The 18,916-nt window shown below is 52.2% G+C and overlaps 1 protein-coding gene across 1 annotated transcript; it reads left to right on the top strand.

The window, feature by feature from the left end:
- Positions 1-9,682: 9,682 nt before the first annotated feature.
- LOC129201163 (olfactory receptor 5T3-like) lies at positions 9,683-17,997 on the top strand. The gene is made up of 2 exons (XM_054812316.1): positions 9,683-10,596; positions 16,980-17,997. Exons 1-2 carry the CDS (start codon positions 9,683-9,685, stop codon positions 17,995-17,997), a joined length of 1,932 nt encoding a protein of 643 aa, XP_054668291.1.
- The last annotated feature ends 919 nt before the right edge of the window (positions 17,998-18,916 follow it).

Genomic DNA, 18,916 nt, shown 5'->3' with positions numbered 1-18,916 from the left:
ATGCCAGGAGGAGGAACCCGGTGATGGAGCTGTTGTTGAACATTTGTTCACTCTGGGCTTGGGGGGCTGTTGAAAGAAGACATGACATTGACAAGTTAGGGCAGAGTTCTTTGAGCCTGTCCTATGCTGTTTCTCAAAAAATCCCCTCAAAATTACTTTTCATTTTTGGGAGGGAACTTTGTTCAAATCCTTTTTGTTAGCTCATGTTTGTGCTGCTGAGTGAGGGCACCTTCCCTGAAGGGGCAGAAATCCTCATCTTTCACCTTGCTCTCAGCCTGGACACTGGTGAGCCCTGAGGGACAAAAGGGCTCCTTATGCCCTAATGCAGAGTCAGGAGAGCTGGTCTGTCTATGAGTGATCTGCTGCTCACCACGCAGGTGCCCTGTGGTTATTATGCTTTTATTCATCAGAGGTGATCTCACGCACTATATACTTGAAGAAGAAACTGGATGTATTTGAGCTCGGAAGAATTCAGTTTCAAAGTCCATTCCTCAAAACTCTTCTCTCTTTCTCTAAGCAGCTGAGCAGAGAGTGATGCCGAGGGGTGGCCTGGCTCTCTGCTCCCTGGAGTTGTCTCTGCCGGGAGCCGTTTCTCTGTCTCCAAGTCTCCTCCCTGTCAGTGCTCACAGACCCCATCCCACCTGCTCTGTGCTCAGCTCTGCCCTGAAGACACCTCCTGGCAGCAGGGCTCTGCCCAGGTCACCTCCCTGTTAGCAGCTCCGCAGGAGTAGGTCAGAGAAGCACTGATGCTGCAAGCAAAGGTGATGGTGGTGCTGTCTGCTGGTAGAGGAGTGGGTGAAGGCACTTAGGAGGCTTCTGGCAGCTGTGTTGATCCCTCAGTGTAAGGGTTCAGGAGTCTCAGTGACTTCTTCAAACTTGACAGCTCCTCTCCCCTCTCCCATAGAAGAAAGCTGAGAAGGTAGTCCCTGCCTTGACCTTCCTCTTGAAATGCTGCTTCTCCCAATGTCCAGAGTGTGATTTTGAACAGCCCTGACCCACACAGCACCGTCTCACCACCAAAAGGACCCTACCCTGCCCTGTCTTTCCACCCACAGCTTCTCCCCACAGCACCATGGGGATCTCCCCAGGCAGGCTGAGTGCTGACCTTGGCAAGGACTCTGCTCTGAAGGACAGCCCTGGGCACCCCTGGCTGCACACCCACCTGCACACCTCTGCCGCTCTCCCTCTCATGCCCTGACCCTCTGATGGTGCAGCAGGAAAACCCTGCTCTGGAGCACAGCCTCCTCCTCCTCTATCGAAGAGAGAGATCCCATAGGCTGTGGGTTATTTCAGCTTTAGGAGATCCCTCCATGAACTGCAGCTGCATTTCTCTGCACCCAGAGCCTTTCCTTGTCAAGGGCTGTGTTGATTTCTCCTCTTCTGAGCTCTCAGCATCCTCCCAGCCCCATCTGCCTTTAACCCCTCTCTCACTACACTTGACTGCCGTCACTGTCTGCAGGCAGTGCCCTCAATCCTGCTGCGCTTTGCAGAGGAGCTGCTCCTGAGCAGAGCTGTCTCTCTGCAGCACTGCCTGCTCACCATGAGCTCTCTCCGTCCCAGGAGCCCAGCCCAGCTCAGCAGCAGAGCATCAGCCCAAGGTGGCATGTTCTCTGCCCTCCCAGGCTCCCTGGAGGTGCCCCTGGGGCTCCCAGAGCTTACAGCTCTTGAAAGGCAGCAGGACCTCTCCTGGGGTAGACTCAGGCTGAAGTAATCACTATCTGGACTCTGAACACTGGAAAGACTGATTTTAGAAGTGGCATTTGTCCTGCCATGGATTTGACCTCTACGGCAGGTGTAAATGTTCCCCTCCCTTTACCCTTCTCCCTGTCCCATTGCCAGGCAGGACAGCGCAGCAGTGAAAGGCAGGGATCATTCCCCCCTTCCACGGAGGGCAGGGATTCAGCTGAGTACATCAGGCTTCTCCTCTCTGCTGAGTAGCCTGGAGAGCGGAGTGGGGTTGAGCTCTCCCTCATGCACCCCACAGACTCACAGGAGGTAGGATTCCTCTTGCTTCAGCTCCGTGGGCACAAAATAGGTGCCTGCAGGCCAGCTCCTTCCCTGAGCTCCCACGGGGATCCATGGCGATGAAGGGTGGCAGGCAGCTGGTCACACACAAACAGCTGGTGGCATTTGAGGTGCCAGGGGTACTCCAAGACTCGTGGATGTGTTTGTGGGCTCTGATGGAGCACACCTGGGACACCCACACCTGCCTGAGCATCAGCAGTGGGGTCTTGGGGACGGGTCCCTTGGTCACCTCAGAGTACACCAGATGTTTGGGGCATCTGAAAGCCTGTGTCATGGTTTAACCCACGCAGCTAAAGTAACCACACAGCTGGTTGCTCACTCTCCCCTAGTGGGATGGGGGAGAGAATCAAAAAGAGACAAAAAAAGGTAAAATATGGGCATTGAGAAAAAGACAGTTTTATAGGACAGAAAAGGAAGGAAAAAAAAATACAATAACAAACAAACCAAGTGATGCACAGCACAATTGCTCACCAACCGAAGCCGATATTCAGTTAGTCCTCAAGCCGAACTCCCTCCTGGCCCACTCCTCAGTTATACACGGAGCATGATGTCATAGGGTATGGAATATCGTTTGGGTCAGCTGTCCTGGCTCTGTCCCTTCCCAGCTTGTTGGGCACCCCTGCCTTCTCGTTGGCAGGCCAGCATGAGAAGCTGAAAAGTCCTTGACTGCCTGGCAACAACTAAAACCATCCGTGTGTTACCAACATTGTTCTCATCCTAAATCCCAAACACAGCACTATCCCAGCTGCTAGGAAGAAAATTAACTCTGTCTCAGCCAAAACCAGGACAGTCCGTGGGACTCACATTTCCGTGGTGGCTGCTGCACTTTCAGCTGACCAAATGGAGGAGTGCACCAGAAGGAGGGTCAGATCTTTCTCTAGGCGCTCTCCAGTGCACTCACTAGAGCTCAGCTCACTGCCAAACTCAGGCCCAAGCCCATCCCTGCGTTGCAGGCACCTACATGATTTCAAGGAAATAATTGCAGTGGGGGATGGGCAGACACAGCATGGCCTCCCAAAGGGGTCAGGTGTGCCAGAACCTCAATGCCAGCATCACAGCAAGATGGCAAGGTCCACCTTGTCTATGCGCCCAGGTGTGCCGCATGACTGGGAGGCACAACACACCAGGGTCTCCACTCATGTCGCTATGCTCTCAGCCCCTAATGGTCCTCCTCTCCATTGTCCTCTACCCACCTCCCTGATGATATGAAGAAAAGCCATGCCACTGATGTCCACGGTCTGGCTGGATTGCAAGCTGACCTCACCCAGGGCCTTTCTCAGTGGTACCTTGTGTTCCTGGAGATTGGCACAAGGTGCTGCAGAGTCATCTCAGTCAGCAAATTCACAGATTCACAGATTCACAGATTGGTTGGGGTTGGAAGGGACCTCTGGAGATCAGCTAGTCCAACCCAACGGCTAAAGCAGGATCACTTAGAGCAGGTTGCACAGGATTGCGTCCAGGTGGGTTTTGAATCTCTCCAGAGAAGGAGACTCCACAACCTCTCTGGGCAGCCTCTTCCAGTGCTCGGTCACTCTCAAAGTGAAGATGTTTTTCCTCATATTCAGGTGGAACTTGCTGTGTTCCAGTTTGTGCCCGTTGCCCCTTGACCTGGCACTGGGCACCATTGAAAAGAGACTGGCCCATCCTCTTGACATCCACCCTTTAGATATTTAGAAGTACTGATCAGATCCCCGGCAGCTCCCGGCAGCACCAGGCCGCACGCTGCTGCAGCGCCCCGGGGCAGCTCAGTCTGGGCAGTACAGGAGCAATTCCACCTCAAATGCACGACACGTTTTGCATTTGGGGTATCACCTGTATTCTATCTGTTTCAACATTGTGAAACTGTCTCAGTGAAAGGCCTTTGGGGGCTCCGACTAGCAAACGTTGACTCTGACATGTGGCTATATAGTTAATCCTTTAGACATAAACCGTTGGTCAAGTCTGGGCCTAAGACTGGACCCAGCTGAATAAGGGAAACTAATTAGTGTAGAACAATTTTAAAACAGAATATATAGTTTGGCAACACTTGAGTCAGGCCCCACAAACTCAGGCTTCGCCTGTCTCATGCTCCAGTACGAAAGAAAACAATTAGTAAAATAGTTGGAATGTAGAAACAGGATAAGAGAAGCCATAAATTAGGGAACAGTTCTTGGGTATGAACTAGAAAAAGACACAAAGTTTGAGGCATCCTGATAAAGGGGGTCCAATATGCCAACAAGCCTGGGACCATCTGGGCAGGACGGATAACAAGTTGCTGAGCTTGCAAAACAGAGAGAAAGAAGAGGTCACCCAACTGTGTACACTGAAGAAGAGGAGAAAAAGGGGACTATTGTCTCCTCACCATCATGGCCTACGACCGCTACGTTGCCATCTGCAAACTCCTGCACTACGGGACCCTCCTGGGCAGCAGAGCTTGTGCCCACATGGCAGCAGCTGCCTGGGGCAGTGGGTTTCTCACTGCTCTGCTGCACACGGCCAATACATTTTCCCTACCCCTCTGCCATGGCAATGCTGTGGACCAGTTCTTCTGTGAAATCCCCCAGATCCTCAAGCTCTCCTGCTCAGATGCCTACCTCAGGGAAGTTGGCCTTCTTGTGCTTAGTGCCTGTTTAGGATTTGGGTGTTTTTTGTTTTCATTGTGGTGTCCTATGTGCAGATCTTCAGGGCTGTGCTGAGGATCCCCTCTGAGCAGGGACGGCACAAAGTCTTTTCCACGTGCCTCCCTCACCTGGCCGTGGTCTCCTTGTTTATCAGCACTGTCATGTTTAACCTACCTGAAGACCCCCTCCATCTCCTCTCCATCCCTGGATCTGGTAATGGCAGTTCTGTACTCGGTGGTACCTCCATCCATGAACCCCCTCATCTACAGCATGAGGAACCAGGAGCTCAAGGATGCAGTGTGGCAACTAATGACTGGATGATTTTCAGAAGCAATAAACTCTTCATCATCCTCTGCATATCTCATAGAATCATAGAATCATAGAATGGTTAGGGTTCGAAGGGACCTTAAAGATCATCTAGTTCCAACCCCCCTGCCATGGGCAGGGACACCCTCCACTAGGCCACGTTGCCCAAAACCTCATCCAACCTGGCCTTAAACACTTCCAGGGATGGGGCATCCACAGCCTCTCTGGGCAACCTGTTCCAGTGCCTCACCACTCTAACAGGAAAGAATTTCCTTCTAACATCTAATTGTCCTGGTTCTGGCAAGGACAGAGTTAATTTCACAAGGAGCCAGGACAGGTGACCCAAGCTGGCCGGGGGCTATTCCATACCATGTGACATCATGCTCATCATAAAAGGGGGGCTAGTCGGGCAGGGGAGGGGTGGCGCGGTTTTCGGCGTGGTTCCGGGAGGGGCTGAGTGTCTGGTCGGTCGGTGGGTCGGTCGTCGGATCGGTAAATTGTTCACCCATTGTTAATATCTGTTATCAGTACTGTTGTTGATTGTTTCCCTCTCCCTTGCTGTCCCAGTAAACTGCCCTTTTCCCAACCCTCGAGGCTTTGCCGTTGTTTTTCCGTTCTCCTCCCCAGCCCGCCGGGGGAGGGGTGATTGAGCGGCGCGTGGCACTCAGCTGCCGGCTGGGGCCGAACCACGTCACCATATCTTCTTGGAGATCAGGAAGAAAATGGAGCCAGGTCCTTCACAGCTGTGTATGATGGGAGGATGAGGGACAATTGGCATCAGCTGAAACAAGAGAGGAAAAACTGTCTCCCCATCAAGACAGTCAAGCACTGGAGCACATTTCCCAGAGAGTTTCTCTCATCTGCATTCTTGCAGCTTTTCAAGCCCCACATGAAGAAAAGCCTGAGCAACCTGGTCTGACCCAATAGCTGACCCTGCTGTGATCAAGAGGTTGGCCTCCAGACCTCCTGAAGTCCTCTCCAGCATGAATGATTCTGCATTTCCATTCGCAACAGATCTTCCCTTCATGATGGAGGCAAAGCACTCAGGTTCCTGGTGACCACTCAAGTCAGACAGATAGAAGTTTGGTCAGATGGTCTGTGGCTTTCTTGTCCCACTCCAGGCATTGTTGCTCAGACACAGGACTGCTTGGCAGCTACCCCCAAACAGCCCTGATCCTTTCCTTTCCTTCACCTTTTCTTTCCTTTCCCCCTCTTTTCCCTCTCACAATTTCTTCCCCTTGACCATGCTTGTACCTTCCCATGCAAACAGCACATCTCTGTTGACCCTTTCCTCCCTGGCCCTACTTTGGCTTCCTTTGTACCTTCATTTGGTGTTTCTGAGCTTGTCACCATGGGAGTTCCTACCTTGGTCAGCAATTCCATGAAACTAGTACCTCCATCCGTTGTCTGTAGTGTCCTGCAATTTCTCATGCTGTTATGTTGGCAGAGGCACCACAAATCCAGTGGGCCATCTGTACGCACACACGAACAGCTGTCCAAACAGAGCTTCACTCCAGAGGGACCTTGAGCAACTCTGGGATTTGGCAAGAGAAACCTCATGAAGTTTTGCAAGGAGAAGTTGCATGTTCTTTTTGGGGGGGCACGATAACCCCAAACATGAGGGCAGGCTGGGACCTAAACAGCCCAGGAGTGACCCTGAGGAGAAAGGCCTGGATGTTCCAGGAAAAAGGCCTGGATGTTCCAGGATATGGTTGGCTTTCTGGGCCGCAAGTGCTCATTGCCAGCTCATGTCGAGCTCATCACTCAACAGCCCCAAGTCCTTCTCCTCAGGACTGCTTTCAGTCCATTCTCCACCCAGCCTGGAGTTGTGCTTGGGATTGCAGCACCTTGCACTTGGCCTTGTTGAACTTCATGTGGTTTGCATGGGCCCACCACTCAAGCCTGTCAAGATGGAGGAAAAGAGGACACAGAGGATCTCAGACCTGTCTACACCTGCTCTGACTAAATTCAGCAGTGGCCACCGAGTATCTTTGTTTCTTCTTTAACTGTTCCTGCAGTAGTAAACACTCACTATGGTGCCCTTGAATTGCCTTGCAGGTTTAGATTGCGTTTTGATCTGGACCACTGCTGAGCTTGGAGGATGCTGTCCTTGAACACCAGCAGTATCGAGCTCTTCCACCATGCTTTAGCAGTGTATCCCATCAGTGTCACGGCTTGTTCTTCAACCGTTCCTGCTCCAGATCATCCTTTCTGTGCCCCTGCCTGAGGACCTTACTGCACATTTGGGCTGAAACACCCCATCTGTGGCACCAGGCAAGCTCTGACTTGCCATTAGGAAACCTGGTACCAAGTGTCCAAGACCTCATGTGTGCAAAGGCTTTGCTTCAGAGCAGAGACATGGTATTTACAAAAGAGAGCTGGACGTCTTTCTAGCCCTAGGACTACACACCCAGAATGAAACGCCTGAATTCACTCAACTGAAGACATCCCTCCAGCTTGGAGAACTTGGATCCTTTGCTGTAACCTTCCTCGTGTCCTGTCTAGTGATGAGACAAGAAAATGGGATTGTCATGCCCAAATCTTTTTGAATAGGAGAAATGCTACTGCTGGAACTAAGTGTGTCTGCAGAGGTGAGGGAGGGAACATCAGTGATTGCTTCAGCCTGTTTCTCAGCAGGTTCCCCCAGAGCCCCAGGGACACCTGGAGGGAGCCCAGAGGGGGCAGAGAAAGTGCTGCCTTGGGCTGGTCCTCTGCTGCTGAGCTGGGCTGGGCTCCTGGGATGGAGGGAGCTCATGGCAAGCGGGCAGCGCTGCAGAGAGACAGCTCTGCCCAGGAGCAGCTCCTCTGCAAAGCGCAGCAGGGCTGAGGGCACTGCCTGCAGGCAGCGAGGGCAGAGGGGGAAACGGCAGAGATATTACAGGCACTGTGGAGTGGGCTAATGCTGAGAGTTCGCTGTTGGAGAAATCTACACAGGCCTTGACACGGTAAGTGTCTGGCTCCAGGTCGATACACAAATGTCCTGGAGGGGCTTCCTAGAGCTCACACATCTTGCTGCAGCTAAGATCTGGCAGGATGGCAATCAGGGTTTCTTTACTGTGGAGAAGGACATGCTCCAGAGCAGGGCTTCTGCGTAGCACCATCAGAGGGACAGCACACGAAGTTTCCCTTCTCCTGGGGCTGGCTGCAAGGGTGTGCAGCCAGGTGTACAGCCAGGGGTGCCCAGGGCTGTCCTTCAGAGTGGGGTCCCTGCACCCCAGGGGCTGTGTGCTGGAGCAGGGACTCTGCTGCCTGCCAGGGTCAGCACTCAGCCTGCCTGGGGAGCTCCCCACAGCACCTGGGGATAAGCTCTGGGTGGAAGGGGTGATGCCTGGCAGGGCAGAGGCCTTCTGGAGTCAAGAGGGTGTTGCATGGGTCAGAGGTGCTCACAGGTTCAGATCCCCCGCCAGGGCATTTGCAGAGGGTCCTTTTGAAGCAGGACATCAAGGCAACATGTACCTGAAAGTGCAGGAACCTGTGCTTTCAGTTTTGCGCTCTTCATTGGCTGGGGGGCAGTGGGAGATGGGAATTTATTTCTCTGCTCTGGTGAAGGCACGGAGACCCTAGTTCTAATTCAGACTTCTCTGAACTGCTGCTGAGCCCCCGCACACACAGAGATGTCCCTGCTTCCAGGAGGGGTCTGCAGGGCAGAGCTGAGCACACAGTGGGTGCGATGGGGTCTGTGAGCACTGACAGGGAGGAGATGTGGGGACAGAGAAACAAATCCCGGCAGGAACAGCTCCAGGCTGCAGAGATATGGGCAGGGAGTGAGAAGAAGCTGCTGCCAGAAATGCCAGGGGAGGGGGGGGAATTCAGGCACCTCTGTGCCATTTGCTACAGCGCCGACGCCTTCCCCAGAGCAAGCCCCTGATCTCTTCTGCCACACAGCAGAGCCTTCACCTTGAAGGCCATGTGCTCCACGGCATGAGTTACCTCCTCGGCAGATGGACCCCTGATGAGGGGAATCTCCCAAGTGCTCATCCGTTTGTCCCCGTACTGCCTCCATCAACAGGGGCATTGGGGAATTTCTCCAGTTCCCCCCTCCTCTTCATGCTGCCTTTCTTCCCACCTAAGGTGGGAGCTCCGGGCAATGCTGCTTGCAGGGCTCAGTGAGCCAACTCACTGTTCCGGACAGGTGATCTTGAGGACATTTGGTTATTTCCCTGGGGCACCCTGCTGTGCTGCAGGCTGTCTTCCAGAAGGGCACAGCCTTCCCGTTCCGTCTGTGTGTTACGTAGCAGCCCCTCAGTACTAAGGCCATGGAAATGCTGCTGGCAGGGTGTATGCAAGCACCTGTGATGAGCCCCCTGCGTCCCTGGCTGGGAGGGGAGGGCTGAGCTGAGACAATGTGAGGAGTTTGGAGATGGGCACTTGGGAACTGCATTCACCCCATTGTCCATTTTCTTCTCAGGGGGGTCTGGGTGCAATCGCCCTCCAGCTCAAGGAGGTGACAGCCTAGGGTAACTGAGACCGGGTCTGACGGACAGACTGTCCCTCGGCACAAAGGGACAGTCCCTTTGCCACACAGGACCCACAAGGTTTCTCTCAGCGACAAGCAGAAGTGCCACTTGGGGGATCCTCAGCCAGCTCCCACCCGAATTCACTAAATGGACCAGCAAAAGGTCTTTCTGAAAGGAAAGAGGCGGTTTGGGGGGTTTCCATGAGAACTGGAAGAAATACTTCTCTGAGATGTCTACCCTAACTTGTCACTACTTCTTCCTCCTTTGACAGGTCCCAATGCCCAGAGACAGCAAATGTCCAATGACAGCTCCATCACTGAGTTCCTCCTCCTGGCATTCGCAGACACACGGGAGCTGCAGCTCTTGCACTTCGGGCTCTTCCTGGGCATCTACCTGGCTGCCCTCCTGGGAAACGGCCTCATCATCACTGCCATAGCCTGTGACCACCACCTCCACACCCCCATGTACTTCTTCCTCCTCAACCTCTCCCTTCTAGACCTGGGCTTCATCTCCACCACTCTCCCCAAAGCCATGGCCAGCTCACTCTGGGACAACAGATCCATTTCCTACGCAGGATGTGCTGCCCAGCTCTTTTTCTTTCTCTTCTTTATTGTAGGGGAGTATTGTCTTCTCACCATCATGGCCTACGACCGCTACGTTGCCATCTGCAAACCCCTGCACTACGGGACCCTCCTGGGCAGCAGAGCTTGTGCCCACATGGCAGCAGCTGCCTGGGGCAGTGGGTTTCTCTATGCTCTGCTGCACATGGCCAATACATTTTCCCTACCCCTCTGCCATGGCAACGCTGTGGACCAGTTCTTCTGTGAAATCCCCCAGATCCTCAAGCTCTCCTGCTCAGACGCCTACCTCAGGGAAGTTGGGCTAATTGTGGTCAGTGCCTGTTTAGCCTTTGGGTGTTTTGTTTTCATTGTGGTGTCCTATGTGCAGATCTTCAGGGCCGTGCTGAGGATCCCCTCTGAGCAGGGACGGCACAAAGCCTTTTCCACGTGCCTCCCTCACCTGGCCGTGGTCTCTCTGTTTTTGAGCACTGCCACATTTGCCTACCTGAAGCCCCCCTCCATCTCCTCCCCATCCCTGGATCTGGTAATGGCAGTTCTTTACTCAGTGGTGCCTCCAGCCATGAATCCTCTCATCTACAGCATGAGGAACCAGGAGCTCAAGGATGCAGTGTGGAAATTGATGACTGGATGATTTTCAGAAGCAATAAACTGCTCATCATCATCTCCATATCACTCATAATATAACTCATTGCAGCCTCAACCTGTCTTCTGAAGTTTCTGTTGCTGTTGTTTTGGGGGGGATTTCGGTTTTTTTCTTTTGTTTTACTGATGATAATGTGGTCCACAAAGCAATGTCATTATTCATCCCTCTTCTGCATCAGGATCTACCTTTCCTGTGTGATCCAGAGAGTGTGTTAATGAGAAGCAAGACTGTCTGTACATTTAAAGAAATCAAAGGACCCTGCAGTGACTGGTTTGTTTGAGATCCTTCCTGAGAGACCTTTCTGGAGCTGCAGGGCAGTGCCTGTGTGCACAGGTGGAGGGGAAAAGAGTCCCAGCACAGGAGCACTGCCAAGCAGCACCAGCGCTTGGTCTTTCCTGAGCTGCTCTCTTTTCACTTCCACACTCTCTTTCTGAGCTCTTCTTTTGGTGCAAGGCCTGAGAGCACTGGCAGCTTGGTCAGAGTCCTGCTGCGTGGCAGTCCTGTGATCATAGGCAGGGACAGGCAATGGGCACTACTTTGACAGAGTTTGCCCCCATAACAGTGTTTCCGTCAGACAAGGGGACCTCCTGAGGCAGTGCCTGAAGGCGTAGGTCTTCCTTCAAAGTGGCTGTCCAGAACAAGCTCAAGAAAGTGCCCTGGTGAGGAAAACACCAGTGAACAGACCAAGTGTTTGAATGTGCAGGGTGGGGGAACGCACGCAGCAGTGTCCTCGCACAGCCAGTCCTCCTGGGATAGCCTTGAAGGACCAGCAGAGCAGGGTCTGGCCTGTGCCCGTGGTCACTGGACACCCCAAGGAAAGTGCCCCAGGGCAATCATCACAGGCCAGCCCCTTGCAACCACCATTCCCAACACTGGCTTCTCACTCCAGCTCAGAGAGGTGGTTTGTCCTTCCTGTTCAGAAGGAGGACACTGCATGACTAGGTCAGAAGTCCACGTCTGCATTTTACAGACGAGATAGAAGCATGCACATCATGTGCATGTGGGGAGATGAACCTGAGTGAGCATGAATGCTGTCAGCTCTCCCTTAGAGGTGCCATGAAGGCTCGAGGGACAGACAGTGTCTTGAGGTCACTTCACTGGGAGAGTAACTTCCCCTGGGAAACCACCTGAATGCAGCACTGGGATGGGCTTCCTTGGACCTAAGTCCCGGTGTCCATTCCTCATGCCGTGGGGCATCTCAGATGAGTGCAGGGCAGGGCGACACACTGCAGGGCTGAGGTGCCTCCCAGCCTCCTCCGGGAGTGGCAACAAGAGGCCAGAGAGACACTGTGACTGCTGCGATGCACTGCCTCTGTGTCTGCAAGGGAAGGACTCGTGGCTCTGAACACCCCTGTGTATATGAGGAGTCAATGAGGCCAGCTCAGGTGCGGACATCTCACAGGGCCTCGATGTTTCTATTTGTGACTCCAGGAACAACCCCCAACTTCCCCTTGAGATTCCTCTCAGCCGCCTTGGACAGGCTCATTGCAAATACTCCTGTCTGCTCGCGTCACCCTTTCTGGATTGTGCCCTCAAACGTGTCAGAGCAATCAGAGAGGTTTTGGGATCCTCAGAAAAGGCAGACATCAAACATTTCTTCAAGAAGGGCAAGGAGGAGGATTGGGAGAATTACAGGCTGGTCAACCTCACCTTAGTCCCTGAGAAGGTGATGGGCCAAATACACCTGCAGGGATTCACAGGCACTTGAAGGAGAAGGAAGGGACTGCCGAACCCACATGGGTAGGGGCAAGAAGGGCATGTTTCGTACCTGGACCTTAGCAAGGGCTTTGACATGGTCTCCATAGTCTCTATACAGTCGGATTGGGCCAACCCTGTTGAATGTCTTTATTAACTCCCTGTACAATGTGACAGAGGGCATTTTCAGCTCCTTTGTGGATGATGCCAAACTGGGCAGAGCCTCTGAGCGACCTCATCAGGTTAACCCTGCCTTGAGCAGGATAGCCGGACAAGATGAACTTCAGGGCTCTCTTCCAACCTGAGTTATTTGATGATTCCATGAGTCTCTCCCTTGGAGAGCTTTTGGAGACAGAATCGACAGAGGAAGAAGACAAAACAAAGAGGCCGAAGTAGAGATAGAAAATGCAGCAGTAGAAATACAGCAGTTCCTCTGAGGAACATTTCTCCACTCAAATTGTTGGTAGGAAATCTACTGGATAAATTTGATGAAAGCAGCTTACTTTTACCTGCTCAGGTACTGGGCCACAAAGAGGGTGATGGTTGGGCATGGTATGATGTGGTCAATTGTGTATAAGTACCTCATAATCCAGTAGGAAGCAAATGGGGAGGTGAGGTCAGTTCTGCCTCTGGAGGTGATAGGCCAGCAGCAGGAACATGGCTGAGAAAGGGACTCTGAGGTCACTTCATTCTGAAATAGCTGATAGGCCAGACCTTGGCCCATGGCTGGGATACGTGCTTTAAAGCTCACATCTGCCAGTGTCTCTGACAGGCCAGCAGAAGGCACCTGGTTGGCACATTGTCTGTGAGATCCCATCTGAAGAAGGACCTAGGCTTAGTCCAGGAAGGGGGCTTATATCTTGGTGGTCATGCCTGTTCTGCCTGAGAACATGATGGGACAGCAGCAGGCACACGGCTTGGTCGTGTCTATCTGAGAAGCTGAAAGGCTAGTAGCCTTGGGAGATCATGGTGAGGTTACTTCTGTCTGCTCAGCTGAAAGGCCTCAAGAAGACTGGTGGGTTGGGATGCCTGCCTGAAGGGTTGTTTCTCAGATGGTGGACTTTCCTTGGAGGTAGGAAACAACAGGAGAGAGAAACGCTGCCACACAGTGCAGCGTGGAAGAAGGAGACTGGACATGAGGAGGAAGAACTGTCACTCCAAGGGTAGTGCTGTGGTACAAGAAGTCATCCAGAAGGAGTGTGAGATCAGTCCATCTCTTTGTGTTTCAAGGAACAGAGCGTGAGGGTGGACAGATGTCCATGAATGTATGGAAATGCCAGGGTGAGAGCAAGGTGAGGAAGTGAGATGGGTGTCTACAGTGTGCAGGGAAAAGAAGCAGCTGTGGGACAGCGTAGGACAACGTGTGGTGGAGATGGCAAAGGGTGCTGGCAAGGCTGGAAGTCGCCAAGAGAACCCAAGTCTGTGTCCCCTTGGCAATCGTCTCTGCCACCAAGGCCTGTGAGGAGACATGTTGTCCTAAGGCACTGGGGGGGCCTCGTTGCCTCCTTGCACACCCCCAGTAAGGCTGGGAACTGCCATCCCGTTGTCCTTCACTCAGCACGACACCCCCCACATCCCACTGCCCCAGGAAGAGCCCTGAGCAAGGCGTGAAGGACAGGATCTGCCTTCCCAGGGGCTGGGGGTCAGGCCTTGGCCCTTCTGCTTCATCAAACAAAAGCAGGGCTTTCTCTGCATCTCAGCTGCCTGCACATTACCTTTGCCTGCCTGCAATCATGGCCTCCAATTATCCCTTCTAACGAGTCCTCGGGGAGCCTTTGCTGGTCATGACAGAGAAGACAGACAAAGGCCAGGTCCTGCACCTGGGACAGACTGACACCAGCAGTGGCCGGGGCTGAGGAATGCCTGGCTGGGGATCAGCCCTGCCTCAAAGGCCCTGGTGGTGCTGGGGGACAAACGACAACGATCGATCCCACCGTGCGACCTGCTAGCAAAGGCCACCAGCGGTGTCCTGGAGTGTGTGAACTGGAGTGTCAGCAGGAGAGTGAGGGAAGCGACTGTGTCCCCCTGCTTATCGCTCTGTAGACCACCTGTACACTGCTGTGTCAAGTTTGGGGCCCCCGCTGGGGAGGGGGAGGAGGAGGAGGGAGTGAGCAGCTGTGTGCCTGCTGGGCTGTTGGCCAGTCAAGCCACCCCATGGAGGAAGATGTTGATAACTGGGAGCGAGCGCAGTGGGAGGCCTCCGAGATGCTCAGGGGCTGGAGCACTTGCCTGGGAGGAGAAACTGAGGGGAAGAACCTTGTTCAGCCTGCAGAAGAGGCGGCCTCAGGAACCTCGTAGCAGCCTGCCAGTCCCTACGGAGACTTCTTCGGGAAGATGGAGCCAGTCTGGTCACCATGGTGCTCGGCAGGGGGAAAACAGACAAGAGTTAGATGATGGAATAAGGCAGGTTCAGCGCAGAGATAAGGAAAATCTTTTTCTCCACGAGGGTATCCAAGCATTGGAACTGGTTTCACACCTTGGGTGTTTTCCAGCCCCAACTGGATAAAGCCTTGAGCAACGCTGTCTGACTCCATACCTGATTCTGTTGTGAGCAGGACGCCAGAGCAGAGACCTCCTGAAATCCCAGGTGGTTTCCAGGGCAATGACGGAGAGAAAAAGAGGTCACCGCTGCCTCCTGCAGCATCAGGGACTGAGGAGTGTGCTCCTGCCTCTTGGCTCCTGACAACGGTAAGTGCCTTTTGGCCTGCCCTGAAATGCGGAGATAGTGTGGCAGCACAGACACCGCCAGCAGCAGCTGCAGGCATCTGTCCAGCTTGGCCGGGCTCACTGGAACGGGCTTCCTTCAGCTCTGAGAAATGCCGCCTGTGAGACAGTCACCGTATGAGAAGTTCTCTGGCAGTTTCCCGTCAGCAAAGCTGGCCGGAACTCTGCTCTACCTGTGATCTTGCGAAGCGCTGAGACATCGGAGAGTTACAAAGAATAGGCTGTATGTCTGAGGGCATTTTGAAATGACCAGGAAATGCTGGCATGTGGATAACCTGCATACAAATGGGTGCTTTGAGTTAAAGCCTTAATTTAACATACATGTGGGTATCTCACAGTTTTTTCAGAAAACAAAGGTATTTCTTTTTTTCGGTACACTTACATGAATCAGTAGGTAGATTAGAAAACAATCATGGTGACTTTTCCCTCACACCAACCCCAATGTTGTCTTGGAAACAAAGGTAACAAAGGAACAAACCTCTGTGAGATACATAAAACTCACAGGAAAAAGGCAGGAATGCCTTGGAAAAAGAATCAAACTACTAGGACCACATGTTTTTGTGAATCCAGATTTTTCTCTTGAGAAAACCCTTCTGTGTTTTTCATTTGGCTAATCTGAATGCTTTAATTACATGTTTTATGACCTGCTGTTCTCCTCAGTAATGCATCAGAGTTTAAGAAGACTTTTCAAAGGGAGTTAGCGATGGCTGGGGAGACACCGCCAGCATCCTCAGTCCTCTGCCTGGAAGAGCATATTCCTTCCCCATGTCAAACTGAGCTTCTTAAACATCTTTCAGCTGAGTCTCTTCTTCATAGGAAGACACCTGCTACTGCAGTGCTGCTTGCTTGGAGCTCACATCCTGCAAATGCGCCCCGCAAGAAGTCTTGATGCTCTGGGAAGGTGGGAAATGCAAAGGGAAGGCTCAGTTCCCCAGGCAGCAAGAGCATTGCTCTGCTTCTGCGAGGGCTTGCAGGGGAGAGGGAAGCATTGCAGGGCTGGGATCAGAGCGAATGGGCCCTCGGCTGGATTTGTAAGCTGTCAGAAATCCAAGTGACAGAGCAGGAAACTTAGGAAAGCTGAATAATTCAGGACTCATGGAGAAGTTACAGAAGTCTGACCTGTTCAGAAAAAGTGGGTATCGTCAGGACATGACCCAATTTTAATCACCTTCTTCTCTGTATGACTGAAAACTGCATGAAGCCGTTTGATTGCTTGCATAAACGTGTCTTTTAGCACCCTGAAATCTTGTGGTTGATGCAGAGACTGCTGCTCATCTGTCTTGTTAAGAAGTCCCATGGATGCATCAGTATTACTCGATTCCTTGACGGACAGAAGCCTGTTTTAATTTTGATGGGATTCACCCTTCGTCATGTAAAAATGAATGATTCGGATCTAAATATATTCTCCCAGATCTTTTGTGTGGACACAGTATCAAGAGATGAGCTCTTACACATGAGGAAAGCTGGGATTAATGTCTCTCACTAAGGTCTAAGAATCAAGCCATGCCTTGCCTTGCTTTGTTTTGATTGCCTCTCCGTGCCCAGCCCAGCCTTGCTTTCTCTTCCCCTTTTTCGTCCCTCTCCTCCTTTTCACCCTATGTCTTCTTAATGTTCTTACATTCAGTGCAGCTCTTACAAGGTCTGGACAAGGAACGTAAGCAAGACTGTTCTTAAAGGGGCTAGTATTGATCCATTCTCTTCCTTTTCTCTCATCTCTCACCAGATATTCTAGGTAATAAAATCACCTCTAAAAAAAGAAAGTCAAGTTTCTGTTATCCATGTGACAAAACCCAGACATTCAGGCTCAAGGATTCTGTTCTCTCCTCCCTTTACAAACCTCCCTGCAGCAAGCAACCCATGTTAGATTGCCAAACGTTCATGCATATCTTGGTCAAGCTTGCCTAACCCTGCAATCACGTGTCTGCTGATGTTTGTAATCTTTCTCCAGGCTTGGAGTGTATGTGATGGTGGACAAGCCATCAGCATCCTCTAAGAGCCTGTGGTTTGGCTTGCTCTGCATAGGGAAAATGCCCCAAAGAAAAGGCTTGGAGAACCACACCGTTGGATCTGGATTCATTCTCCTGGGATTTTCTGAGCACTCCAGCCTGCAGGGCCTGTGCTTCACCATATTCCTGCTCATCTACCTCGTGGCTCTCACAGGGAACAGCCTGATTGCACTCATCACAGTGCTGGACTCAAGCCTCCACAGCCCCATGTATTTCTTCCTGAGGAACCTGTCCTTCCTGGAGATCTGCTCCACGTCAGTCACTCTGCCAAAAATGCTGGTGGGTTTCCTGATGGAAGACGGCAGGATCTCCTTGCTTGGCTGTGCTGCCCAGCTCTATTTCCTGGTTTTGTTGGGCAGCATCGAATGCCTTCTCCTGGCTGCCATGGCCTACGACCGCTACATAGCCATCTGTGACCCCCTGCACTACACCTTCATCATGAGCAGGGGTGTCTGCATCAGACTGCTGGTGGGGTCGTGGGTGGTCGTCGTACCAGTGCAAGTAGGACAGACCTACCAGGTGTTCACTTTGCCCTTCTGTGCATCCCGGGACCTTCGCCACTTTTTCTGGGATGTCCCCCCTCTGCTGGAACTGGCCTGTGCAGACACTTTCTGGAACCAAGTGATGCTGTACACCATCATCCTGGTCTTTGCGATCCTTCCCTTCTCCTTCATAGTTATTTCTTACATTAAAATTATCAGGGCAATTCTGAGAATACCTTCAGTTCTGGGCAGACACAAAGCCTTTTCCACCTGCTCTTCACACCTCGGGGTGGTGACACTCTTCTATGGCTCAGCCACAATCGTCTGCTTAAAGCGACGGTCAAGGGATTCTGTAGACCCTGACAAGTACCTTGCCCTGTTCTACACAATTGTGACCCCCATGTTTAACCCTGTCATCTATAGCCTGAGGAACAAGGAAGTGAGAATTGCCTTGAAGAGACTCCTATGGACAAAGTGATACTACAGAGTATGTAAAATAGCCCCAAATAGTCCCAAATGCCCCACTGGGGTACGTGGTTGTCTGAGAAAAGGCATCCCACATTTGCCCCAAAAAACCCCACATGTCCAGCCTGGCTTCCATCCTCCTCAAGAAGGGGGAAGGTGGCCTGAGCCATTCCTGGTATGTCATGCCCCACCATGATTAATGCAAACAGCTCCTTCAAGCTCTGTCTGACCAATGTAAAGTTAAAGGGAAATAGTCGAATCGTGGTCAGCAGTCAAGGAGGCCCAAAGGTGACACAACCGATGAAGAGATGACTACCCTCAGGTTTGAGAAATCACTTGCTAGACCCCATGGACTGTCTGGAGTGTCACTGCATGGAATCAACCTAAAAACATTAAAAGACATGAAGGTCATCTTCCCCTGCTATGATGTCTTGCACTGAGTTGTGTAATGTTTCACTAACTTGACAGAAAGAATAAACAAAAAAAGTCACCGGGGGGAAAGTCCAGCACTGGGATAGAGTCCCAGGGACCCATGGAGTGTCTTTTTGCCATGGTTTAATACCAGTCGGCAACTAAGCACCACACAGCAGCTTGCTCACTCCCCACCCTGGTGGGAAAGGAGAGACTCGGAAGGGTAAAAGTGAGAAAACTGGGGGGCTGAGATAAAGGCAGTTTATTAGGTAAAGCAAAAGCCGTGCACACAAGCAAAGCAAAACAAGGAATTCCTCCATCACTTCCCATCAGCAGGCAGGTGTTCAGCCATCTCCAGGAAAGCAGGGCTCCATCACGCGCAATGGTTACTTGGGAAGACACACACCGTCACTCCCAATGCCCTCTCCTTCCTTCTTTTTCCACCAGCTTTTATGGCTCAACACGATGTCATATGGTATGGAATATCCCTTGGTCAGGTGAGGTCAGCTGTCCCAGCTGTG

Source organism: Grus americana, unplaced genomic scaffold (assembly GCF_028858705.1).
Source record: "Grus americana isolate bGruAme1 unplaced genomic scaffold, bGruAme1.mat scaffold_82, whole genome shotgun sequence".
In the NCBI taxonomy this organism is placed as follows: Eukaryota; Metazoa; Chordata; class Aves; order Gruiformes; family Gruidae; genus Grus; species Grus americana.
This window is presented reverse-complemented; position numbering and strand designations above follow the sequence as displayed.

What these genes read in the sequence shown, in the direction of transcription:
- LOC129201163 (XM_054812316.1), top strand. Translation starts at nt 9,683, where the DNA reads ATGTCCAATGACAGCTCCATCACTGAGTTCCTCCTCCTGGCATTCGCA. An exon ending in GTGTGGAAATTGATGACTGG is followed by an intron (nt 10,597 to 16,979) that starts ATGATTTTCAGA and finishes ATCTTTCTCCAG; the next exon opens with GCTTGGAGTGTATGTGATGG.